General features: G+C 39.9%; 1 protein-coding gene across 1 annotated transcript; it reads left to right on the top strand.

Moving 5' to 3' along the window:
* The first annotated feature begins 619 nt into the window (after nucleotides 1–619).
* Nucleotides 620–25,991, top strand: tnfaip8l1 (tumor necrosis factor, alpha-induced protein 8-like 1). Its single transcript, XM_044129379.1, has 4 exons — nucleotides 620–1,075; nucleotides 20,500–20,608; nucleotides 22,155–22,434; nucleotides 24,220–25,991. The coding sequence occupies exons 2-4, from the start codon at nucleotides 20,587–20,589 to the stop codon at nucleotides 24,506–24,508; spliced, it is 591 nt and encodes a 196-aa protein (XP_043985314.1). The 5' UTR covers nucleotides 620–1,075; nucleotides 20,500–20,586; the 3' UTR covers nucleotides 24,509–25,991.
* The last annotated feature ends 1,380 nt before the right edge of the window (nucleotides 25,992–27,371 follow it).

Raw genomic sequence — 27,371 nt, 5'->3', positions numbered from 1 at the left:
GGTTCATTTATGTTAGCAAATCTCTCTAACTCTCTAAATACCCCAAATTAAGCTCCTCAACCAGAGGTTATTATAATTAATATAGCCTATATGCTGTATGTTATAGCATCCTATATAGATGTATAAATTATACCACCAGAGGACGCTCGAGCTCTTACATTTCACAAATTTGCTGTGGTGGTTCAGTATAATTTATGCTCTTCATGTTCTAGTGTTTCTGTTCAAACGAGTGTCTTACGTGTTTAAAATTAGACTAAATGGTAAAGTTTGTAAGGCATGTGAAAAAGGGGTTAAACGAGGATAACAACATTGGGTATTTCCTCAACCTCTTTAATGTGATGGGGGGAAAAAATCCTCTGTCTTGCAAACATCCGCTCATTACTTTTTTTTCTTCATCCGTATCAGTTGACAAGCATGTTCTCATTAGACATTGTGAATGAAAATCCCAAATGTTGATCTAACTTATTATGTCAAAGTGTGCCATAAAACTTAACGAGCCATAAATTTAGTGATGAGAGAACGGCTGCTCCCCACAGTTCCTGTTCATTGTTCCCTCAGTACTATTTCCTCTGGGAAATTTGGAGCCGTGGGACTGGGACCTGGACAAGGATAATTACTGGAAACGCTAATGGGAAGGAGGGGGGCGGACGCTGATTTTAAGTGGTGTTATTCTGTTTTGGCCTTACTGGGTTTGTCCACTCCTCTGGTAGCTCGTCTATTGGCCCAATCCAACATCAATCTGCTGAGTAACCAAGTCCCCCCTCAAGTTTGAAAGTTTTTTGTTTTTTTTTTTTACGAAGAGGAGAAGGACTCCGATTACGCGAACAGCAGCAAACTTGTAACTGATCTCACAGCCTGCGAGGGAAGAAAACACTATTTTAATAATTCACAAATCCGCGCCTGGTGGCTTTACGGTTACAGAACAGCAAAAGTGCAGTGAGAACTGGACGGGTTTTTTCTTTTTTATAGCGGACATCCAACAAAAATATGAGAAGCATGTTGTGAAGCAACAAGGATGAAGAGCTGAGCGACTCGGTTGAGAATAAAGCTTGTCAACTCCTGCGTCTGACCGAAGGTGAGTGCTGTCTGGCGGCTCCGCTGTGATCTTAACGCTCCGCAGGTTTTTAATGAAACATCTCCCACCAAACAGCAGCAACACTACCCGTAAAACTTCTGTCATCACAGGCCTGGCCTCTAACAACACAAGAATTGTGTAAATCGATTAAAGGAGGAGTTCAGTCTTTAGTGAGCAAAATCTAGTCTATCAGCGCGGTTAAGGGCTGCTGGGAACGTGACGAACGCCATGTTTAACGGAAGTAACGGTCAACACTTTTGATCCAGACATCATGTTGATAAAGACAGCCCGCAGCTGTCTTGGGTGGGAGTGTGTGAGCCATCATGTTTGCTCAGTTTACTTGGCTTCTGATGAAAACTGCACTGCTGTGTGGTAAATGTCAGTAATTGATGTTGAAAGTCAGCTCCATGTTTTACCCGTGTCCTTTAGTCTCAGAATCTTTGTCTTACAACTAAACTAATCAGCAACAAAAAGCTGCCAAACTTTGAGTTTCTGGGTCATGAATCTACAGTGCCTTTGAAAGCATGCATACCCTTTGAACCTGTTAAAAACTGAACTTAAACAAAACACTGTTAACTTGAAAGTTGAGCATTAAACTCTATAGTTTCTTCCTAAAAGTAAGCAGTGTGTTTAAATATTTTTAAATGTGGGGTGTGTTTTTTATATTGCAGTCCTGTTGTACTTGGAACTGGGAATTTTTTATTACTTACAAAGGCCGGCATTGCATTTCAGTATGGTCATTCCTTACATTATTGGTGTTAGGATGTGGTGGAAACATGCTTTGCAAGACACACATACATCAGTGGATCTAAAATCAATTTGTAGTCCCTGAAACTCTAAACTGAGCAAATTAAAAGTGGTCTTCCTATAGAAACTAGATCTTAAAATAATGTTTATTAGACGTACTGCAAACCATATGTATGGGCGCTGCCTAACCCTGACCCTACCCTTTAGCTGTAGAAGCTTCTTTAGCTGTAGAGGCTAAAGAAGCACAGGTGGCAAATTTGTCATGAACTCTTCTTGAAAGTAACATGCACGTGGTTCTGTCTTTAAGGACGAGAACAAAATGAAACTTTTTAGCAACAGTGAAACATGGAGGTGGCAGCATCGTGCTGAGGTCAGGCTTTTCTGTAGCACAACAATGTTGATCAAAGTTGATTTGATCAAGCAAACATAGGGCAATGCTACTGTGGAGTGAGAAACAGGCAAAAATGTCTTTTAGATGTGCAAGGCTGGTGGAGACGCACCCCAAAACATGTGCAGCTACAACTCCAGTGAAAGTCTACAGTGTACATTAGGCTGAATGTGAATACGCACACCACACTTTTCAGATTGCATGCATCATTTTTCCTTTCACTTCACAATTATGCACTACTCTGTGTTGGTCTGCTTCATAAACGCGCAATAAAACATATTGCAAGTTGTGGTTGTAACATGACAGCTTACTACTGTAAAGTGACTTCATTTGTAGTGATTTCATCGAGACCCATCCAACCGAGGGCAGATTACGAAATGTTTCGTCCCCACCAAAATAATCCTTATGCTTTTGGGGGCTAATCCAAAGTTTACTCCAGCCAATGCTGCAGACGGGGGCAAGACGTATGGCTGGCAAACAGTGATATGTTTTGTAACACATTACTGTTTACATTGTAAAAGGCTGTACTCAACAGAACAAGGCCTGTGTGTATATGAATGGCCCCTCTGTGCAGGCTGGGCTCTGGCAGGTAGCAGTGCACATTATCATGCACAACCCAGACAGACATGTCAAATGAATTACAACCTGGGATTTGGACCCTGGAGTTGGACTCGCTCTGTGCATTAGCTGTGTCGGTGGTGAAAATGATTTGGCGTTTTTCAGCCTGCTCTGTATTTCAGTTGCCAGGGCTTCCTTTGTGTCTGGCAGCCGCAGCTGTCAGTCGGCAGAGCTGAGAGAGAAGATGAGAGCAATTGGAGTATTGTTATATAATAGCAGGTATTTTGTGTTTTTAAGGTTTATATAATAGGAACAGACATAATTCATAGATGTGAAGAGTAACACGTTTCCAATGCAAATATCATCTCGTTTGAGGTCATCTGAATCAATTGGGTTATTATTGGTACAAATAAATTCCCACCACTCGCAGTCTGTGGATGCATGACATCACGGGTATGCACTTTGAAGCTTCTTTTTAGTTTAATAAAAATGAGATAAAGGTTAGAGACACGTGCTTTGATGTATGAATGAGGATAATCTTTTAATTTCTTCATTTCTTTGAGATTCAAATCTGTTGCCTCTGTCAAAGAACCTGCAGCACATATTTCATTTCCTCTTCTCTGTGGTGCAGTCTTCAGAAAAAATTTAACCATCAGGTCATACCTCAGTGACGGTCAGAAATAGGAATAGAAATAGCCTGATTAGTCAATCTCTACTTGGTACTGTAGAGACGTCTACAGTGTTTTCGAAGCTGTGAAGACAATAAAATGATGATAGAAACTAAAGGAAAATTACATTTCCAGGTGGAATTCATTGTCAATGCTATGAACCTAAAAGTTCAAACTTAGAATAGGAAAACTTGTCACAGAAATCAGATACAAGTAAAGTCTTAAGCATGAAAGAGAAAAAAAAAAAAAACAGAAGTTGAAATTGGAAACCTCATAGTTACAATGAATATATGTGCTGATGAAACTCAATGAATTCCTGTAAATGTTTAACCTTTATGTTATTAGTATGGTTAAGGGATTTTTACTGCCACATAGTAGCAGTGGTGGTTTTTGATATCAGCTATATAGTTTCCCATCAAGGGCACCATTTTGTTGGGCGGCAACACAAGCACTTTTAGTGCTGTTCAGTCTGTAGAGATTGGCGATCGTAAGAAAACATGGCCAAATGGCACTAATAACTCCAAAATGTTCATCTGATGCAGCATTTAATTTGCAAGTACTATAGGATGCATTTAATTTGACAATTTCTATTTCCAAAGCTACAGATTTAAAACACAAATTGTGATTTATTGAAACTTTTTATTCAGATTCTGAAATGAGGTATGTTTAATGCCTTCTTGGCATCAGTTTCAAGTTACATTGAGACAGTAATCTATTTTGTAGTTATTGAAACTGCTCAGATTTGTTTTATGTGTTTTATTAGAAGTGAAATGACTTCTCTTTGTTCTTAAACGCATAGTTCAAATTCATTAAGGCTCATTAAGATCAAATAATTTGAGACAGGACAAATTCCTTCCAACCTTTCGATGCTTAAATTGTTAGTGTGCTAAAGATGTGTCAGCAGGAATAATTTGCTTGGTAAAAATAGTTTCCTGTAGAGTGGGTGATATTATGAGCTTTTTGCAAGAAAACATGATGTCAGAAACTTAAATTATGATTCTATATAAACTTTGAAATATAAGAAAAAGGTTAAAGCAGTTTTTAGTGGTTCAGTGTCTTGAAATGTATTTGACATTTAAAGTGTTTCCAGCTGAAATTAGTGGGAAGTTGTTTACCGTGCAAGGAAGATAAATGATTTGAAAGCATGCCACTTTAATTTTTTTTTTTCAAAGAGGAAATGCATTTTATAAATAGCAGAAGTCATAGATTTCAGGTCCAGCTCTAATATTGCATAGGTTTTTAGATGGTAAAAAAAAAATCTCAGTGCTCTTTTGCACTCACTCAAATATTCCAACTAGGACTACAAAAGATGGCTAATAACAACAGATCTGAAACAATTCAAATGCTTTCTAATGGGGAAAAAAAACCTTCTTAATCTGATGACTCTGTAGGCAGAAAAGCATCAGATTTAAAATCTATTTACAGTAGATTTCAGCCAGAGCTGGTTTTAATGACTGCTTGCTTTTTCCTAATTAATGAAGGCTTTGTGCCTCACAACCGCTCTGCCACTGTTTCAGCACGGCATGACTGAGAAAGACGATAAATAAAACAACAATACTCGCACAGCAGGATTAAGCAGAGGCTTGTAAGCCTCATCTATGTATATTGCAGTGTAACTGTGTCCCGAGTAGATCCCCTCTGAGCATTTTTTTATTTTTGTTTTCAAAATGGGGCAATGCCGTCGCGTTGTGCAGCACTCCCTGTGCTGCGTTATTAAGAGCAAAGCTCGAAAACCTCCACAGTAATCCTGGAGACGCTGTCGTTCCTGCTGAGGAGAATCCATGGTAACTCGTTACCACGACAAGAAAGGTGTTTGACCTTCTTTTACAAGCCAATAAAGTTCAACTGGAGGCAGTGGTGGCCCCTGGAAACATGAAACACTCTTGAGTTTTTGGAGCCTCAGCTGATCTGAAAGCACACCGCGGCCCGACGGGCTAACACCGTGACATTGTTTGGTTTTATTAGCGGACTCCATCAGCGGCTCAATTATTTCAGACTCATTTTAGATTCCACTTGAGTCATCTGTTGACTCACAGTGTCCTTCTCAATTTTCCCTGATCGCTATCTGTGCTGCTACTGCAAACCCGAGCACACTTGTATTTGTCGGCCTATTAGGCGCCAAGATAGAAAATTATGCTCTCTGTGCTTGAGGTGAGGACAATTAGTCATAATGTGTCCCGCTCTTATGGTGGCCTTAATTAAAATGTCAAAGGCCTTGACATAAGTCGTAGCTCAAGCACTGGTTAGCCCCTTGATTATGTCTCCCATGATCTGCAGAGCTGTTAAGACGCTAATTATACCGCAAATAATATATCATTTAAAACATAGACATGCCAGTTAAAGTGAAGTTATCTAAGAGTGGGCAGCTCTGGTGATTTCTTGTTATTCTTTTTTTTTTTTATTTCATATGAGCTTGCTTGTACCCATTAATTAACAATCCACTTATGCATTTTAATACATGAACAAGTGTTGTGAGTGAGCACGGTGCTGGGCCTCCGGCTGTGCAGCAGCCACTGTATTCTCAGCCTTATTACACATGCCTAACACTGACTGATGCTCCCAAATTAATGCCAGCAGCTCATAGCCACTATCTCTTCCTATATGTGCTGAGCCCAGCTTTTATCCTGGTCTCTCATCTTTTTCCCCAACCTGTTGTGCAGTGGCAGCCCGCTCTCAGCCTCCAGTCTATTTTAGTTCAAATTGGCAGGCTGAATTATTAAAAGCAGATCCATTATGTGCCCGTGTGTTAATTATTAATTGTTCAGCGGGCTTCTGGCAGATCTGAGAAAACCGTTAAAGAGAAGGGCAAAGTATTTGAGCAGAAGACACTGATTGCCTACTGACTGCGAACGGTTACTGCATTTGGAAATAAAAATGACAGAGCCATAATTACAATGCAAAGATCCAAAGCCAGGGTTTGTTTTATGCACGCATGAGTGTGTTGCATCTGTTCCGACATTGCAGTTGCTCCTCACAAGTCAGGAGACTCACAAGGATGAGTTCAGACATATAGGCCTGCCGGAGACGGTTTGTTAACACATGCGATGCTTCGAGCCGCGAGTATCCATTAGCAGTCAGCACCGCCTCCGTTACGCAACATCTCAAGAGAAGAGAGGAGAAGAGTGAGACTGCAAAACTTGATGAGAGATGAAATTGCAGCATGTGCTGTGTGCTGAAATCCTGCAGCCCGAATCTCCAACAGCAAAGTGGTTTCAGTTGTGCAGCTCACTGAAGTGGTTACGTGTCCGCTCAGAACACAAAGCGCGGATGTACTTTATAGAACAACCAGGATTTTCTATTGTGTCTTTTAAGTGGAAAGAGATTATAAAGCCAAAGGGAGGGAGAGAATCTGTGGAGAAAGAGGAAAATAATTGAGAAGACATCTAATACCTTTGGTCATGATTAAACAAGTTGCTTTTTATTGCAGCTTGATTTGGAGTTTCTGTTGTCATGTTTGTTTGTTGTACATGCAGCTTTGCAATGCAAAAGGAGTCAGAGCAGGGGTCTAATAGTTTTTATCTTTTACTAAAAAGGACCTTTTTAGAGACTTTTGTGGACCTGAATCTGTTCTGTTGTAGGAGGAACATGTCTGGCCCATCCACCTGACCATGAGGACTTGATTTCTAATTCCAGATGTCAATTCTAATCTCACCTCTGAGTTTTTACAAAAGCTGCCAGTATTTGCAAATCCAGCAGTGTGTTTCATGTCAGACACCCGTTAAAATTCAAATGCACAAAACAGCTATTTGATGCTCTTTCTTTCAGCCTTTCTGTTGTCTGCTGAACATTTAGCTCTCTCCCAGTTTTCCTTGCTTACTCGCAGCCTGAATGAACCAAAGTAGTACCTTGATACGTAGAAGAAAATACATTTTGCTTTTAAATGGCCTCTTGCATATCTGTGCTTCGTAAGACTTCCTTTTAAATTAAATTAATTTAAATTTAAATTAAAAATGGTTGTCATCACTAATCAGGTAGCATTTCCAATGAGCTGGTCACTAGACAGGGCTAATTGAGCTTAAAATTGTCTGTTTTCCTATCATCAGCTTATATATTTATATTTTATCAGTTTGTGTGGACATTGTCATTATCCCAGGCCTGTTAGACCCAGGATGATGACAATAAGAGTTGGATATCTTACTTGAAACTTACTTGCAGCTTTTTGTTCGTTTGGTAGATGCGTTCTGTTTTGCAAGGCTTTTATTTTGCCTTGAATGTGTGAAGAGATGAGCGACACCTACAAATTTGAACCAATTCATAAATTTTCCACTAAAAGGTCAAGCATGAACTTTTGATTATGCACTAAAGCTATTCAGAAGCACTACTCTGGTCTCAGAAGACAACTTTCAGGAGCTATCCTCTAATTGTGAAGAAGTATTTAACAACCTTCCCCCATTGCATTTTTAAAATCTTGCATCTTCTTGTCTCCTGCCTGATTACAGGACATTTTCCACTGGCAGTTTGATGCTGTGTTTTTTTTTGTTTTTTTTTTTATGGCAGATTCAGTTGTTGGAAAAACTGTAGAAACATTTTTATGCGGTGGTGCATCTTCTTAACAGCAGGAAGATTACATTTGGTCTGGTCTTTTTTATTTATTTATTTATTTTTGGTTATGTTGTACCCTACTGTTTAGCTTCTTGAGTTTCTCCCCATTAAATCATGTTTTAATGGGCTTTTTGTACTTTGCTGGATTCATTGCTGTTTAAAGGATTTTAACTGGTAAATCTGTTGCTTTCAATTATCTTTCATTAAGAATGCAAGATCATTGACCACCAATAAAAGGAGCTGGGAAGTATGGGCGCACTGATCGGTCAGCTGGTCAATCAACCCCATTTTCCTAAATTTTGGGTGATTGGCGAGCGCCTGATGCCTACATGTGAAACCGATCTTATCCATCAATCTGATTTAGATTTAAATACCCACAAAGCTGCTGCACACTTTATTGCACACTTTATTGGAGGTTTAAGGTTTTCAGTTACCTCAAGCCTTGTGATTTTGTAATGTAAAACATGAGAATCTAAAGAAACTGATTTTTCTACTTTAGTTAAATTAGTAGTTTGGACACAAGTGCTCTAAACTTTTCATTTATATTTGCGAGCACTACCTCATGTTCAGCTAAAACAAGTTTGCATTGTTTTACATGTACTGATCAATATTCGATAAAATAAGATTGGAGGTGTATTGTGACCTCATAACAACCCAGCAGTGTCAGTTTAAAAAGAATTGGTATCTGGCAAAATCACGAGTCAGCAGTTCAGACTTTTTTATTCAAGTATTCTCCTCTCTATCAAACTTCATCACTTCTAGCCAGGTTGCGTGCCAGCACTGGGAAAAGGAGCTGACCCTTTGTTTTAAGGACTGCTATTGTTGTAAGGTAATATGTTTTCTGTTATGCCAGACTGGAAACAGGATATCTGTTCATATGCGGACATCTTAGCCTGTGCATTATTCTGTTCTGTAATTAATGGTGAGCTGACTTCCGCTGCTGAATGAGCAACATCCGACCCAACGCTTAGTCCATTCAGAGTCCGCATGGAACAAGTTATATTTCAAGGTAGATGGTGTAAAAAATGGGATTTCCCAATCATCTATCCACTGAAAACAATCAGGAATTTAAGGGACTTCCCCCAAGCAGTCTCTTTTTTTTAACTGGATTAAATGAGTTAAAATGAAAAATAGACTGAATGCTGCCAAAGTCTTCAGCAGATTTACATTTTGCTCTAACATCAGCATGTTTTTTTGTTGTTGTTGATAAAACTCATTGATAATTTGACATAAAATTCAAAATTTTATCTAAAATTTGAGTTAATTGGAGAAAGATATTACAGTAAATAAATACAAAATGCTGTTTTTAAAGGTTACTATTGATATTTAAAATGGCTAAAATTAGTGTGACAGGAAACAACAAAATCTATAAGGAGGTAAATATATTCATAATGCTGTCCTCTTCTTATTACATCATCGCTGCACTCTTCCATCTCTACTTACTAAGCATCTTTGCTTGTTTAAATGACTTTAAATGTCATGTATACATTTCTCCCAGTTTAAAGTAGCTCTCATTAATCACTTTGATCATCTCAGCCTAAACTCAGATTCTCCTGCTTTATGTTACTGCTGTAAAAATGCTGTTGTGTAAATACACGTTTCTCCACCAAGTTTTCAAATAATTTGCTCCTGTTCAAGTGATTAAATATACTGATAAATTATATGAACTCTTTTTATGTACCTACCCACCAAGTCTTTCATTGTGTGTGTTTGACATTTGCTGGTTCAGAAACGGTTAACACCAGGAGAGAAAAGATGCTGATGGGTAAATGGAGGCAGACGCACCGTAAAGGTCACTGGCCCGGCTCAAACTGCTAACCTGTTAGACCGTACTTGAGTTAGACAACCACGTTAACCACTGCTTTTGAAATGTCAACGACTGAAACCGTGAGGGGATTACAAAGCTTTTCTGTTTGTTGTTGCGTGTTCTGGTTCTGTGATCTCCTCCATCCTAAAGAAGGGAGGATTTGCTCTGATGGAGTTGTCTCTCCCGGGGTCGCAGCGCTCCAGTCCACATGACCACTAAATCCCTGAAGAATGTGAAAGTCGTGACATTTTCTGCTGCCATCAACCAATCAATTGGTATTCTGTCATGGGAAGTTCCACAGTCCCAGCAGAAGCTCCCCCTCCCCCCCTCAACCTCCCAAAGTTGTGGTGGCCCAAGCACTTTTATATTTTTGTGTTGCCGTCCTGTTAATGCTGACTCTTATCGGCATCCCTCAAGCTGTCTGTTTCCAGCTTCCTGTCATTTCTCACCTGTCACTTCTCAGCTTTATCGTTTCTGACAGCAGAGTTGAGGTGAGAGGATTTATCTGTGACTGCTCAATGCTCCCCGTTTGTAAACAAATGCTACGCAGCCTACCTAAAATATCAGACATCGCTGTTGTGATGAATCAGTCTTATCAAACGTCTGAAACTGAAAGGAAACATTTGAAATAAACCAAAATGGCATCATATTTTTTAAAGTAAATGTTAGATGCATCGATGAGGCTTTTAGTTGGCCGATACAGATTTCCTTTTTCGTTGGTTTTACCTGCTAATTCCAATTTGCATTGCACTTTTATTTTTTTTCCTAGGACTACAGCACTTAAAAGGAAATAATATTTGTGCCTCCATTTAATTAAAATATTGTGAAATAATCAGAAAATTAGAAAGCTTCCTGGGCTTTCTCAAATTATTTAAAAGGAAATAAATGTTGACATATGTAAACTTATGGATTTGAGAAAAGGAATAAAACTTAAAAAAAAAAAGTTATTTCTCATTAATTAGCTAGTAGAAAAAAATCCTTTACTTGCCTAAAGCAGCAATAGTTAAGTCTGATTGTCAGAAAGCGAGGCAAAAAAAAAAGCCGGCAAAACCTGGTTTATATTGTAAATCCCAAACATTTATCTCATTCTTACTGAATATAGATGAAAAGTGCATCCAAACACAAGCTGCTGTTCGATGCATTTTGAGATCCAAGATGGAGGACGGCGTAATTAGTGTTGATACATTTAATGTATATAACTGGGGGACATTTTTATAGTATATTTTATCTGCCAATTACTCATCAGAAGCAATTTAAGCAAACTTGGCAGATTCCTTGACTTGGACTCATTGATTGGTGCATCTTTATTCAAAACCTTCATTGCTGGTTAAAAATGGAAATACTCAAAGATGTAATGCAACTGGATCAATGCATTAATAAGGATGGACAAAAAAAACCAACTTGTCTTGTGATTTGTCTTTCCAATATCTTCAGTATCTACCTCTGGAGTAGGTAGGGATTCAGTTTAGATGAAGAAACTTGGTTCTCATTGATTGACCAACTAACCATTAAAGACCCTAGAACCTCTAATGCTCAATTGTTCTGCTTCACATTGTTAAACAGAAGAAAAATCAGAATACAACTAACCCAACATGCCACCCAGCTCGTCGTTCAGTCAACGTTTATCTCCCGCCTTGAATACTACTACATATTTTAAATATTAGCCTTCAAAGTTGCTGATGGAACAGCTCCCACCTACTTGAATGCTCCAGCAAAGGCTTATGTCACAACTTGGCCTCCCAGGTCACCAAGGGATTGTCGGCTCGCGCTGCCTACACCACACTCAAGACAATCCAGGCTTTTTTTTTAGATGTCGTTCCAAGATTGTGGAATGAGCTAGTAAGCACTACCAGAACAGGGGCGACCTTGTTTACTGTCAAGAAGCTGTTGAAGACCCAGTTCTTCAGATAGCATTTCCTTCGCTGTACTTCCCTACCATCTCTACTGTCGGGTTCAGACATATACATATACATGGCCTTTCTACTAAGCATCATATTGGTAGCTTTGATATTAACTATGTTTTTAGATTTGTAATTTGCTTTGAATAAAAAGCGTCTGCCAAATGGATAAACGTAAATATAAACTGCACTTTTTCATTGCAAAAACACAAAATCTTACCCAAGTATTTCTGGTCTGGTCTCTAGTGCACATATCTTAGGACACTTCAAATATGACAAAACCTACTTTCAAGTAACTTTTTAGTAGTTTGTAGGAGCTTGTTTTAAGTAAATAATTAATTAATTAATATTGATGATCAAGTGCTTGTCATAAGTAAAATAATCTGCCACTGGATCAAGACATTTTTCCAGTGGCAGCCTCTTTCACTTAACTAGTGCTTTTTCTTTAATTTTAAGGATTTATGGAATTAAAACAAGCTCCTATTTCTCGTTGAAAAGTTACTTGTAAGTTATGTTTGCTTTACTTTAAGTGTATTTAGATATTTGCACTTGAACCTAGACCTTCAGATTTTGTGTTTTTGCAGTTTTGAAGTGAGGTTTGTGTGAATTTTAGTTTCTTAGTCCTGCTTTCAGCGTTTCTTTGTAACTGCTCTCACACTAATAAATGAAGTGGGGTTTGGAGTAGTGAAAGAAAAGTTCATATACATAAAACCTGCATTAGGTGTGGTCCCTAATGTGTTCTTAAAGTTTGGTTAAAATGTATTATTACTTAAGCCAATTCATAATTTAGAGGATTAGTCTCAGAGTGATGGGATTAGTTCTACATTCACTTCTTAATGGACCCTTGCACTTTTCCTGGGAATCTCTGAAATAACAGTGTATCCCCCTCATCTACAGCCTTTATTAAGCCCTGGATGGTGATGATGAACATGTGGCAATCAAGGCCTCAAACTGTCATAATTAAAGCCCTAATTGTTATGCCACAAGCTGTGGCTTTCTGTGTAATTGCAAATTATATAATGTTGGTCTCTGGGCTATTTGGCAAAATAACCGAAGAAAACCTCAAAATCACGTAAAGATCTCGTTCATGGGTGCGTTTCCGTGTCGGAATGTTTTAGTTTAAAAAAAATGTTTGAAACATTTTCTCAGCATCTGAGGACAATAAGTACGTTTTAAAACTATTTACACTGGGTAATGCTACGTTCCTTTTATAATTTGTTGAGTGTCCGTTCACTTCACTGCTCTCAAGGACCTTCTGGATGCGACAGCTGATGGATTCCATATGAATACATTGAAATGACATCCAAAGTGTCCCTCTACAAACAGCTGCTTTATCTGCTCTGAAACTCAGACGCCTCAAATTAATTATGGATATTTCAGTTTCTTTTCATCTCGCTTGAAAATCCTCCCAGACACGCTGAGGAAGGCCAGATAAGTTATTTTATTGTCTTCGCAGTCTGTTTTAAGCTCCATCCCTCAGTTGGGCTGTCACACTGACTTGACAGGGCTGTCTGTACCTGCAGCAGGGCAACAGAGTCCCTGCTTCCATTACCTGAGCTCATGCACTGTCACAAGACATCCATCACACGTCGTGTGACGTCTGGCTTCATTTCCATGAGTCACCTCTGCCGAGCCGCTGTCTCTTTTTGAGCGAGGCGTCGTCAGCCGGTCCGAGGCGACCGTGTGAGTTTGCGGCTCGTCTAATTGCTCTCATTAGAAGTGCCGAGCTCCCGGCAGCCAGGCTGTAAGTGCAGATGTTTGGTTTTTGTGCTGATCAGCATGCCTTGTATATTCTGCCACATTGCTGAGCAGCGCTTTCCCCTGTCACGTCTTGTTTTGCTTCAGATCTGGTAAAGTCTTGCCTCTCTAAATACCATGGAGACACAGTGTCAGGGTTTGCCGTCTGCAGCCACTGCACTTCACAGACCATTTAAGATTAGGTGCTCACTACCTTCATGCTTCGCAGCCACGCATGCACCATGTTTACATGGAGCATTAAGCGTTCTTTCCTTGGGGGCAGCAGGAGTGGGACTGGTCTTTGCAGTGGCATGCAGAAGGGACAACTTTAGTGAATAAAATATGATTTTCAGAGGACATTAATTTAACAGGTGAGTGTATAACCCGATGGGCTACGTGTGTAAGATCTTCTGGTTTGCCTGTAATAAATGTAAAAAAGGATCTAATGTTTTGTTGCAGCGTTAACTGGGATAATGGACTTGACTCGGGTTCAATTTACCCCTTCACTAATCAGGTCTCCCATTTTGTACTCACACTTTATCTATACAACCAACCCGTTTCGTTGGTTGTATATTCTACCACATTGCTGAGCAGCGCAATGTGGTAAATACAGGGTATCTATGCAGTCTGAAGAAGAATGTAATTTGTGCCGTTTTCCAGGTGCAAAAAAAATGAAGAAGGAAAAAATATTGGTGTTTTCAGACTTTAATCCCCATTTCATTATTCATTCGTTCCTTCCTTCTTCCTTGTGTTTAAGGATTGAGAACTCTGAAAAGTTGAATCAGGAAAAGCACAGAAATGTGTTGGAGCAGATCTGGAAGGTGGTTAACATGCAGCAAGAAGCAAAAGTGAATGGAAATTATATAAAGATGTTGATGGGGACAGATACAGAAGCATTCCCCTGCATAAATGGAGACACTAAATAAAGTCATGCAAACATTTTTACCAACCTTTTTGAAATACTCTAAATTATTTCAAGAAAGATTTCACACATATTTCAAGACTTTTATCACATCACAGTGTAATGACTCACACAATACAACAGTATTCTTATTTTTCATATGTACAGACTTGTCTTATGCTGCATATCAACATCTGGATCTTACCCTGATTGGTGATGATCCATTATGTCTTTATTTGTAGTTTGTGTTGATCCCAATTGGTTGGTTTCAACTAATTCACCTGCATTTTGGAAAGTGACCCCAAAATGCACTAGGACCCCAAGTCCTAGGTACATGATAACATAATGTTATTATGATGACATCATAATGTATAATGTAATACATTATAAATGCCAATGTAATAAATTTTTTTAGCTACTTTTTAACTTTTTCCTTTTCACACAATGCATCATTTTTGCTCAGAAATGTAGACGATGACCAAGTCTTGCTGGCAGGTTTTGGAGGAAGCTGCTTTTGGAGGAGGTTTTTATACACCTGCTTATTCCTGGCAGCGTTCTGGCGGTGAGCAAGCCCCGCTCCCTCTGGATGAGAAACAACCGCACACATGGATCATATCAGGACGCTTCTCTGTTGGCAGGACACAGGGCTCAAGGCAGCGCTCACCCTTTCAGCTCTGGATAAATGATTTCCAGATGTCCCAAGCAAATGGACAAAGGATTCATTGGCGATTTTAACCTTGCCCAGTTCTCTTGCATTTCGTGTGGAATTTCAGTCTCTTTGTTATTATTGAATAAAAGTGTTGTTCTTTGCTGCACATCTCGGGAAAAGACCGTGCAAATGTCTTGGTGTCACTTCTGATACACCTTCTGCAATTGTGGTGAAAAATACTCCACAAATCTCCTCTTCTAACCTGGTAGTAAAAGAAATGCAATGACTTGTGAGTTTGTACCAATTAAATTCAGGACTGTAACTAATTATTATATAAGTAATCTTTTATTGATTTTTTTTTTTTGACAGTTAATCGATTAATTGGATAAGAAAAATTGACACTTCTGCAAATTTTCATTTAACTACTTCAGTATTTTATATACAGCCTTAGAAATACATAAAACATGCAAACAATTCATTTTTTCAAATAAGAAAAACATATTATTGCCTAAAATGCAATAATATAGAATTCCTGTAGCATATATGCTTGATCATATGTAGCAAAGGATGCATGAGCAGCTAAAAAATACTTCTGACACCATCATGTGAGAAGCTTTCTGCTGGACTTGACATCAGTACAGAGTAGTGCTAATCTTTTTACTAGTTTTCAGGCTAACCGATTAATAATTGGACAGCAAATGGTGGTCAGTAGGAGATTTTTTTTCTTTTTATAAAGAATTTGAACTGAGTAAAGTTTTATTTTTATTTTAAATGTAAAATTATCTATTTTTTGTACAGTTGTGACTTGATTTCTGCATGGTTTATTTCACCAAATGGCCTTTTTTAAGTCTCTATACTCCAGTTTAATGATTGTTTGCTAAATTAGTTGACGATTATTTCAATAATCGACTCACCATGATCAATCTGATTAATCGTCTCAGCCTTATATCTTCATAAATGACTAGATGTTTTGTGTTGCAGTGGGATCATTTTTTGTAGAACACAATCCCTACAAAAGAGATTCCTTTTAGCTTTTTCTCTAAAACCTTCACCTCCACCTTTCAGGTTACTTTTTTTAAAAACTAAATGGAAACCCTCTTGCTGCCGATCATTCACAAGCTTTTAGAGGGCATCAACATTTTGTCCTTTTTGGAAGCTGCTTCAGGTATCACATTACGGATTGTCGAGATGAAGTTGGAGGAGTCTGGTTTTATAAACCTTCAAATTAAATGTGTCCCGGCTTTCTCCTAAAAGAAATGGCTATGAAACGAGGCAAAGCCCATAGAAGCTAATTAAGATTTTAGAGCTTAGTAAAACCCATTTGAAAGCTGAAATCTCTCGGGTTGGCTGAGCGTTTGCGCAGCTCTTCTATTCTCCTCTTTAGTGCAAGAATGTTAAAAGTGTGTTTCTTCTTTGGAGATCACTGAATTTTCTTCTGTACTACGAATAATAACAGGAAGGTTAGCAAAACTTTGACGTGCCCTCTCAGTGTTTCTCTCGAGTTGCCCCACCTGCACACAAGCCTCCATATTTGAACTGTTTGTATACACAAACCCTGACAGGCAAACACTCCACCTCCCTCTGCTCCCGTCCTCCTCATCCCTTGTTTTCTGTAGCTCTCTGGCTACACAGCTGACAGCATATGATGGCTCAGGTCCCTGACGAGAGTGGAATTTAATGAGCACTGTGAAATCTCTCTTCAATCTAAGAAAGTGGTCTATTATCCATCAGCACTTCTCAAAACTGATGCACGTCCATCATAGGGAGAGAAACGGGGAGGTGTAAGTCCAGATTTTTTTTTTTTTTTTTTTTTTTATTGAATTCTCTAAAATGTGATTCTGCTCTCAGAGTTGACCAGACCAGCCAAACACCTATCACTTAAATAGCAACAGATTTCAAACTCATCTTTTTTCTCTCGGCCCAGTCATTATACATCTCTTTTTCCTTTGTTTTACATTTCACACGCATTGCATCAGAGGACGTCTGCGGCTCAGTAAGTTAGTTAGGACTCCGCTGAAGCGGCGGATGAGGGATCTGCCGCCGCTCCTTCTTCATCAGCTGAACCAGAGACACGACTACGTGTCCGGCAGCCGCCTCAAGACGAGGCTGACGTTATATCCTGCTTTGGGACGCTCTGTAAACGAGCTCTCGTTCGACGCCTACGTTTTCTCAACGCGTCAGTATTGACTTGTAACACACCTCCACCCTCTTATTTTCTCTCCCATCTCCCCACCTTCACTCGCCCTCTCCTCGTGGGTCTCCTCTCTGGGAGGCGTCCTGCTGACGCTCTCCAAGGAGTCTTATTGATATGCTTAGAGAGGCATTGCAGACGGAGGGAAAGAGAGGAATGAAAGTCACACACTGCAGCAGGAGATCCACTGCCTCCTTTCTGCTTCCATCAACATTGAAAAAAGAAGAAGAAGAAAAATATCACAACTGACTCAGCAGGGAAATCTGGTAGCTCCTTCTTTTTTTTTTCCTGCTTTGGATTTGTAATTACGGCCCTGCGAGAGGATCGACAGTTGGCCTTTGGGGCATGTGCTCAATTAATCTTTAGGGCTCCTTTCATGCTGAGACATAAAGATTAACTCTTTATCATAGTGTCAATGGGACACTTAGTTAAATGCAACTTCTTCAGGGTTTTTTTTTTTTTTTTGCAGTTACATTTTGCAATAATTCACATGTCTGCGACTCTGAAAGGAAGGAAATCTGATCTGACTGTCGAGTCTGCTTTATTTGTCTTTTTTCCCCCTGAGGTGTAGAAGTGTTTCCTTTATTTCTGTGTGCATTTCGTCACTTCCCCAAGTTTCTCACTCTTGGGCTAGGCATTATTTATTTAACAAAGGAACGGCTGTACTTTAAAGTGCAGATGCAATTACGAACCAAGATTTACACATTTTTAGCCAAATGATTGTTCATCGAATATAAAAAAAAAAACATTTCCCCTCGACTAATACTTTTAATTTTCAGCTTGTGCTTAGAGGGCTTTAACGTTTTTTCTTTGTTTGTTTGGGGCTTTTTTTGCTTTTAATTACATGAAATTATTTGCAAAAACTTGTCAGTTTTTCCTCTGGGAAATCATAGCATGCTAATTTTACAAGTTACTTCAGTCGTATTGACAAGTCTGCCAGTTTTACAGACTGACAGATGCCAGTTTTATATCAGGAAAGCTCAGGATGAGAAGTTCTTTTCGGATGAAGATTTATTTTTCTGAAACCGAAGCATACAAATCTTTATACTCTTCTCAGCGACACAGCCGGCTTCAGCAGTGTTCTTTTAATTGATGATCCGGGTTTGGCATTTTTCCACTTCTATTTTGATGATTCGTCTTTGGTGATGAGCTCCAAGTCTTTGAGTTTGGACGGTTTCTCTGCCGTCAGCATCATCTTTAACTCCCTCTTCAAATTTTCTGTCCCATTCTGGTTGTGGATAAAACTTCAGGCAATAGAAGCATGTTTCAAAAAGTAAAATATTACTTCAACCCTAAATTTGGTGATAGAAGCCCAGCATAAACAAAGGATAACTATATATCCTCTATTGAAAATGTGCAAAACACTAGTTTGTCTTAAACCTAAGCATTTATTTAATTATTCACTTATTTGTTTTTTGAAGGGGGAAGAATTTAGTTTCATATTTAGTATCTTTGAACCGATGGGTTGGGCTGTTTAATACATTCTGAAAGTTTTTGGGTTCAGTTTGTGCTCCTCGTTTCTATGTTGTAAAAATAATAAAATATGTTAAATAAAAACTATCGCTTTGTTCCTATGAGATGGTTATAATGTTGCTGGCTAGAGCTGCGTAATATATTATTATAATATCATCTTACACAGTTTGCATTTTTCTGTTATACATTCAGGGGTACTACTTTTATAATGCAGCATAAAAAGTTTTAGGACATAAAAAAGGACTAACAGCAAAGCATAGAAGTTGAGAGGAGCTGCTGAACGCTATAATACAAACCCAGTGAAGCGCTGGTATCCCGGCGTAATAGACTGTCAGGTCGTGTCCTTGTCCCTTTCCACTCTGGGAAGGAATACTTTAGCAGTCAGGCAGTGACGGCAGCATAACACTGTTTGGATCAGCAGCACGAGGTAGATTGCATTCTCTCTTGAGTTTCCTCAGCAGCATAGTGTCTCCATCTGCCCTCCTTTCTGCAGAGCTCTCTCTCTGTAAATCATATCAGCCAGACTGATACAATCAGTATCCTCTGCAGCCAAGTGACACAGACTTTGTTCAGGTTGAGGAAACTGTGACAAACTAAACAATGCTCTCACACCATAGAGTAGAAAGTGTTTATCTGATAATAGTGTTGGATATTTTTCTCTTTTTTTTTTTTTTTAGTTAGTGTGATATGAGTTTGCAAAAATCCTTCCTATCAGGAACCCCAAACTGACTGTTAGCCTTCCTTTGGTATGTGAATGTATCTCTCTCCCCAAACTCCCCTTGATAAAACTTCTGTTTGCCACAGATAAGGTACCCAGCACTGATAAGTACAGAAACCTCATTTATAAAATCTGATTCATCCCTATAAATAACTCCACAGCACATTGCTGATGTTTCTTATGAAGTGGTTCCTAATGCCATGCACTCAACCATAAATGAACATGAGTAAAGCTTGTAGCAACAAAATGTAGTAGTAGTTGTGAAGCTACATGCAAGCAGACTGAACTTGCTGAATATTTGCATTCAGTTTCTGGGTTGCTGGAGTTCGCTAAAGATGAAATATCCTTTCTATATCATCCCAGTAGTGGTGAGGTAATAATGCAGTAGGAGAGGACTAACACATTTACTATAACATTTATAGTGGTTCCATAAAGACAAGAACAGAAAACTGACAAGGCATATGCTGTTTAGTTTAGCCATTTTAGCTGCGTCTTGATAAATCATAATACCATTAAAAAGTTTGTTTCAGTAATTCAATTCAAAAACTGAAACTCGTATACATTATATGTGTTTCTGACACATATACAGTGTATGTGTCAGAATATTTAAAGCTCTGGTTTCTGTTTTGCTAGCTTATAGCTAGTGGAAATGTCAGCCTAATAAAAAGTAAACCCGATATTTGGGTTTACTTTTTGCTGGACTGAATAGCCTTATCAGCAAATAGCTGAAACCTATTTACCTATAACTGTCTATTTTAATAGTTGGAGCAGTGAATATATCTTAAAATGCATTAGTAAACAATGGAAACTGTCTCAGAGGCTTAAGAACGCTTCCTTATCTCGGCTTTTGGACGTACAGCCAATCAGTGATGAGGAAAATGTATGACACTCCTGGATTGGCTACTTTGCAAATGCCAACCAATGGCATTGCACTTTTTCTTTTGAATATTTAACATGCTGTACAAAAAATGTTTGTGAATAGGTACATTTTCTGTAAATAATTTTGGATTCCACTGAAAACTTGGCGGGTGTCCTCTGTAATCGCTCTGGTTCTGCTGGAGTGCTAAGGAGGCTCGGGTTGCTTTAATTGCAGCTTCCTCCTTGTTGACATTATTCAGTTGCTTTCTCTCATTTTCTTCTTCACAAGGCTCTAGTTTGCCTGCTAAAAAAGAACAGGAGGTTACCAAGCCCTGCAAGAAAATCAAATCCCCAACTCCATTCAGAAGGAAGGAGGATGTTCTCTAGAAGTTTGGCAGGTCAGTACCGCCAAAGTCTTCTGCTGGTGTTGGTCAGTTATCTGCGGACCAACACCAGCAGATAACGTGGATCTTTAAATCTTCACTGACTGTGGAAGCTTCACACTCAACCCCAGTGACTCGTCAGTCCAGGTGTTCTTATCTTAACTTCTAAATAAAATGCAAAATGTCCTTTTATCTGAAAAGAGGACTTTGAATCTCCGAGCAGCAGTCCAATCTTTTTTTCTCCCCAGCCCAGGATACAGACCACTTCTGAGGTCTGGCTTAAGAGTTGCTTAAGACATAAAATGCAACAGTCCGTGGCCTGGATGCTACCAGGTGTGGTGGCTCAGTCCGTGCTTTGTGATTCTCTCCCAAACTCTTGAAATTCTTGGATGAAGTATACTGTAGTGTGAACGTTTTGTGGCTTATGCTCCTGGTGGAGGAAGTCCAGTCAGCAATCTTCCCCTTGATTGAGTAAACCATAACATAAACATATCGTTTGTATGATGAAATCATTTTTATTGGTTTTATGTGCCACAAAATTTTTATATGAGGATTTAAGCCATAATCATAAAAATAAATTCTTGAACAGAATTTGTGACATGAATCTGTATATGTCCCCCTGTTTATTTGACTCATTTGCAGAGTTTAAATGAAAATAAATGTTTTATGTCAATTTAAAGCTCCAGTTTTCAAAGGGTAGGTAGATCCTGTTTATATATAGTAAATCTGTAGACAAGCCTGTGTAAAATTAAGCTCATGGTACACCTGTTCATTCACTCTCCTGTGCTGCTAATGGACTGTTACAGAAAAAAAAAAAAAAACTTTTTTATTTTTCCACATACTCCCAGGTGATGCTGGGCGATTCGCAAAGGTTAGAGAGGAAAATAGATTCTCTTTATTTTATTCCTTTGAAAAGAGGAATGTGTAAACCTGCTGTGAAAGCCGGCAGCCCCCGTGACCTCCCACTATTCACGGGCTTTTATCATGCGTGCAGCCTGTCACTGAGTCACCTCACTTGGCACGCAAACACAAAGATTCACACATAAAGTCAAGCCACCCGTATGCGGCAACCGAACGGCTTCTGTGTGTCTGCAGCTCACCTCCATGCACACGCGTCCGCCTTGTTCCCTGGACGGCTTTAGGCTAACTAGATGTCCAGATTACACCAGCTGCTTTGCGTGGTTGTACTTTGAGCGACTTCACTCCCACACTCACGGCGACACATTCTCCTCCAACTACCAAGCCAGAGGGGTGCCGGCACTAATTTGACAGCTGCCACGGCTCATTATCTGATAAAAAGACAGTTCTTGGCCCTGCAGTTAAAACACTATCAGTGTAAATGTTATTTGCAATAACCTCACGCATTGCAGACTGCCAAGGTAATGCGCTGTCAAACAGGATGTCTAAGGAAAGGTTGCTTTAGTTTCTAATTTTGTGCCGACGGTGGAGCACCAGTGAACAAACATCGTCTTTATAGGCATGTCCTGTAAGATGAGCCATTTCCTGTTGGATATAACCATTAACCAGGCTGCTGTCCTCTCTGTGCTCCATCCTGACCCAGACTCGACCATGGACTCCTTCAGCACCAAGAGCCTGGCCCTCCAGGCACAGAAGAAGCTGATGAGCAAGATGGCCACCAAGAGCATGGCCAACCTCTTCATAGACGACACCAGCAGCGAAGTGCTGGACGAGCTGTACCGCGTCACCAAGGAGTACACACGCAACCGCAAAGAGTCCCAGAAGATCATCAAAAACCTAATCAAGATGGTGGTGAAACTGGGCGTGCTTTACAGAAACAACCAGTTCAACAGCGAGGAGCTGATCCTGGTGGAAAACTTCAGGTGAGGTGGAAGGAACCATCAAGTCTCTTTTATTTAATGTGAAACATCACATATTGTTTCGTTTTTGATTTGGCTAAGGGTATGTCCACCAGCTTTGCACATTTAGAAATTGCTAAATTTTCATATTTTTTATTGCAAAACAGCTCCAGTTCTGTCCAATTTGATGGAGAGTATCTATTAAAAGCAGTTTTCAATTCTTGCAGCATGTTTTGAATGTGATTTAGGCCCATTTTACCAAAGTTAACACGCTTCAACATAAATTATGTCATTGTAGCTGGTGTTATACGTTTCCTGCCATATACAGTGTTTTGCATGTAGGCCAAAAAGTTTACATCTGGTTTCATTTCATCAGAACACACTCTTGAATGTGTTGAAGAGTGTTTTACAAACAGGACTCTTTAAGGCTCTTCATTAGTCAGACTTTTATGTAACATTTTACTTTCAATTCCCAGTTATGCACTGCCTTGCTATGATCTGTCATATGAAATGTTGATGAAACACCTTGATTTTTGTGTGCACAAAATATGGAAAGAGCTATGAATATTTTTCTTAGGCACTATATATTATATGCTGTTAAAAAAAACTTTATTTTAAAACAGTTGGCTGGTTTCTAAACATTTTTGTCTTTACTTTGTTTCTCAAACAAGCAGTGCAACCCAATATTCAATCTCTGTTGCTGTTGCACCATGGAACAAAGCCGTTTAGTTAAAAACAATGCCATTATTTAATGTTAATATTAGCATTGTGCTGATCAGCATATTGACTTTATCAGGTCTGAACAGGAAGCACAGCAGGCCTGCAAACCTTCCTGCAGTGCTGTAGATCCAGCTTGATGATTTGCTTGTATTCTGCACAGAGGGAAGGCAGGTAGTGTTAGATTTCTACCAGAATATTTCTGGCTTTTAGCTTACTCTGCTTTCTTGCTTTCTTCTCCTTCTGCCTCAGCTTTGGTGGTGTCTGCTGTGTGAGGAAAGTTTGCAGGGTTTGCAGGGTTTTGACTTTTGTAGCATGGAAACTAATCAATTATACACTTGTAGGCCATTTGTGAGGCTAATAACAGAATTACTCAGCACTGGTGATGTTGCAAGAGAGATCCAGTTAACAGGACCTTATCCACCTTATTCCTAACATCCACTGCTCAAAGTAACATGGTTCCAAGTTTGGAGTTCCCTCAAATACAGTATGTTTAGGCATTGCTAAATCGTATTTGTCGAAAACATTTTATTTGCTTTCTTTTTGAGCGTCTTGGATTACATAAACCTTTAAATATCCTTCACCCCCTCAGCCTGTTCCTCATTCACATGAGCTGTTCTCTGTTTTTGTTTTCAGCTCTGGTTTAATGTTCAGATTTATGTGTACTTGGCTGTTTAAGTCAAGCATCTGACTGTAAACAATGTATGTCAGGAGTTGACAAACCTTGAGAAGTAACCAGGATGGACCTTTTTGTTTCTCAGAAAAATAAAACCTGCAGTACGAGGCATTTTTTTATGTGCTGATGGAAGCAGCTTAATGAAATTGACTTTTACATCACTTTGTATATTTTCCACTAAAACAGTAAAAGTCGGAGGACTGTGAAGACGACATAAGTGCAGAGTCTGGAGAACAGGGCTTGTGTTAGCGTGGAGATGTGTGGCTGTGCAGGACAGCGCTGTAACTAGTGCAGGGGGGGAGCCGTGAAAGTTTCCTCCTGAAAATCACGAGACAGCACTTTCTATTTTTTACTCCCCTCTTGCTGCTGCTCTGGTGTAGAAACTGACGGCCTCTCACTCGCTCTCCTCCTCGCAGGAAGAAAGTCCACACTCTGGCCATGACCGCCGTCAGCTTCCACCAGATCGAGTTCACCTTCGACCGCCGCGTCATGAGCGGCATCTTGAACGAGTGCCGCGAGCTGCTGCATCAGGCCATCCGCCGCCACCTGACCGCCAAGAGCCACTCGCGGGTCAATCATGTCTTCAATCACTTCGCCGACTGCGACTTCCTGGCGGCTCTGTACGGGCCCGCCGAGGTTTACCGGACCCACCTGCAGAGGATCTGCAGCGGGGTCAACAAGATGCTCGACGATGGGAACCTCTGACCTCCAGTCGCTGTACCTTTGCCTCAGCGCTTATTGTTGGATTTTGCTTTTTTTGTTTTTCATTATTGTAAAGGTGACAATCATAAACATTTGTACTCTACATGTGTTGGCTTCCAGATGTTGCTGTACTGACATTCCCTCATTACGTTTGTCCAAAGACTGCTTCTGCATTTATATACATATATATAAATGAATGTAAAACTTTACACTTTTGTTAGTATATGTGACAACTGTGCCTGTAAACTTCCTCTCCCCCCATTATATTATTGTTTTCACATTAAAAACTCATAAACATTGGCACAGGCCTAACCTCTGCTAGGTGCCTATAAGGGACGTGCACTTAAAGAGAAACAAATAACGTAAAGGAATGATTGATTTTGTTTTTCCTTGTAAGGGTAGTGTTGCACTCATTTCTGAACAAGCGCTGTATCGCTTTCTCATCTGCCGTTGTGACGCCGTGTGAAGCTCAGCAGCCGGGTAATCCTGCTTAGCCTGCATTTTCCCCACCTTTAGAGGAGAAGCCAGGCGTTTGTTTCCAAAGGCTGCCGTTGGACTGTAATGGTCTGGTTTCTGGCCATCGCAACAGATGTAAAATATGTGAGTCACAGGAAGAACTGTAAACAAGAAGGAATGCGTTGGTGCTGCACACTGTTGATTGTTTAGAACGTCTCTCTGGATGCACAATCATCCGGTCGGGGAGAATCCCAGTAAGGCCCCAGCTGCAAAGTTTGACCAGCGGGGGAAACCCAGATGTTGCAGCCCGAGTCTGCTGGTCATTCAGATCCAGCCTCGTCTGAGCTGAAGTGGCTCCTCATAAGCAGTCGGATGAAAGACTGGCTGCTTGGAGGACCGGGCCAGGTACAGAAATTATCACAGAGACGAACACGGCGCCTGATTGTGCTCTCCTGCCGCAATTACAGCTCCTCGCTCCAGGGTGGCGTAATGGCCTGGAGCTCGCCTCTGTCGAGCAGCCACTCCATTCCCCCTAATGTGATGGAGGCAGCCACCTCTGCTAGCGCAGAGCGAGGAGTCCTTTAATGGACTGAAACATGTTGTTTCTTCCCCCTTTAAGCAGCATATGAATAGTTACACCTATCCCTCTCTAAGCTCACATAATAATGGATGTCTTTCTTTTTTGTCCACCTTGTTTTGTATCAGCGCCTCTGTCTGGGAGATTGTTTTGTGCTGCGGCCTCATTTAGTATTCTGACTGTGTGTGTGTGTGTGTGTTTGTACCTGTGAGAGAATTGGAAATTGAGCTGTGTAATGAGTGCTGTGCTTTCCCAGATAGGACTGCTGAAACTTTAACTTCTTCTGCAGCAGCCCGGCCAAAGAAAACAGCGCTGATGAAACTCCAAATGCTTCCTTTTCTTAGACCAACACTCAGTAAAACTGAATGCACTTGATTATTTGACAATAAGGGACACAAAGAACATGACTGTTGTGGTTTGAGGCTATTTTTAATAAACCGTTTTTCAACCTTACGTGACTTGCTTCACACTGTCTCTCACTTTTGACCACATCATTTTGGAAGGCTTTGAAGTAAATCCCTTCTCCCTAAAGGGTTGACTCTAATTGTCTCTTTATGGCATTTTTTAAAGTCCGTCCACATCTCAGGGATAGTTTAAATCTGCTAGCTTAAAATCACCACCGCAGGCCGTTTGAGCAGCCTCATTTATATTTACAAAGCTCACGTTTAATATTCTTTTCATGTTTTTTTTTTTTCTTTTTACTTCAGTGAATTTTTGTATTTGCTGATTGTTTCGTGTCTTTGTACTGTATCCTTACGCAACTAATATAATACAGATTACTTTTTGAAGGAAAAGAATAAACTCTCCCTTGTCTCTTTTTATCTTTAATCACACACAGCGTCATCTCATCAGCGTGTTGGATGTTCTGCGTTTTTCCTGCCCGGATCGGGTCTGACTAATCTGTGTGCGTGTGTGTGTGCGTGTGTGTGTGTGCGTGCGTGCGTGTGTGTGTGTGTGTGTGTGACCTGAATTTCGTCAACTAAATCCCTAACTGTTGCTCGGGAGGGAGGGAAAATAAAAACACAAACCCATCTGACTTGATAAGCAACTCGAGTCGGGGTCACTTTTTTCCGCTTCTCCCAAGCGGACGCCTCGGTCAAAGGTAGGGCAGGAAATGAGTAATGCAGAAAGACTCTTTTTGGGCATTTAAACACTGAGCTCAGCTTCAGTTTGATTAAACTCTTCTGCGTGCGTGTATGTCCACTCTTAATGCGCCGTCTACTCTGCAAGGTTTTAGACTGAAAAGATAATTTGCCTTGAAACGTGTTCGACGGTCCTCCCTGTAGCACACTTGAAAATCTGCTGCAGAACTAAGTGGCCATTTATCCTCTAATGTGCTCATTAACTCAACATGAGGGTTTTTTTTGTGTGTGTGTGTGCGTGTGTGTGTGTGTGTGCAAGTTCAGAGCACGTTGTGACTGAGGGGCTTAAAAGCATCTGTACTTTGTTTTACACAGTCTTTCCTGCTTTTCTCCTGTGATGTTAAATAAAGCAAAAACATTAATCTGAAATATTTCTTTCTTCTTCGTCTCAGGGGAAAGTTGCGTAAGAAATGTTCAGCAGGGGTGCCAAGAGTTTTAATAATTTGCCTCTTTTTTTTTTTTTATTGTTTCCTATCTTGCCAAAGATGAAATGGCTTGCAGGAGTGTTTTGTCATGTCAAACTCAGAAACTCCATTACACTTTCAATGGAGTACAATGAAAGTACTCCGCTGAAAGTGCGTTGGTCTATCAGCGCAACTACTTTGCGTTGCTAGACCGACGCAGAGTAGTAATAATAGTTAACTGACGCATAGAATAAAAAATCCGAAACAAGGTGTATGTTTATATTTAC

Source organism: Gambusia affinis, linkage group LG10 (assembly GCF_019740435.1).
Source record: "Gambusia affinis linkage group LG10, SWU_Gaff_1.0, whole genome shotgun sequence".
NCBI lineage: Eukaryota > Metazoa > Chordata > Actinopteri > Cyprinodontiformes > Poeciliidae > Gambusia > Gambusia affinis.
This window is presented reverse-complemented; position numbering and strand designations above follow the sequence as displayed.

Bases quoted from the DNA above. Each gene is read 5' to 3' on its own strand.
- tnfaip8l1 (XM_044129379.1), top strand. From the start codon at position 20,587: ATGTTCTCTAGAAGTTTGGCAG. The intron at 20,609-22,154 runs GTCAGTACCGCC...ATCCTGACCCAG, and splicing joins GTTCTCTAGAAGTTTGGCAG to ACTCGACCATGGACTCCTTC. The intron at 22,435-24,219 runs GTGAGGTGGAAG...TCCTCCTCGCAG, and splicing joins ATCCTGGTGGAAAACTTCAG to GAAGAAAGTCCACACTCTGG.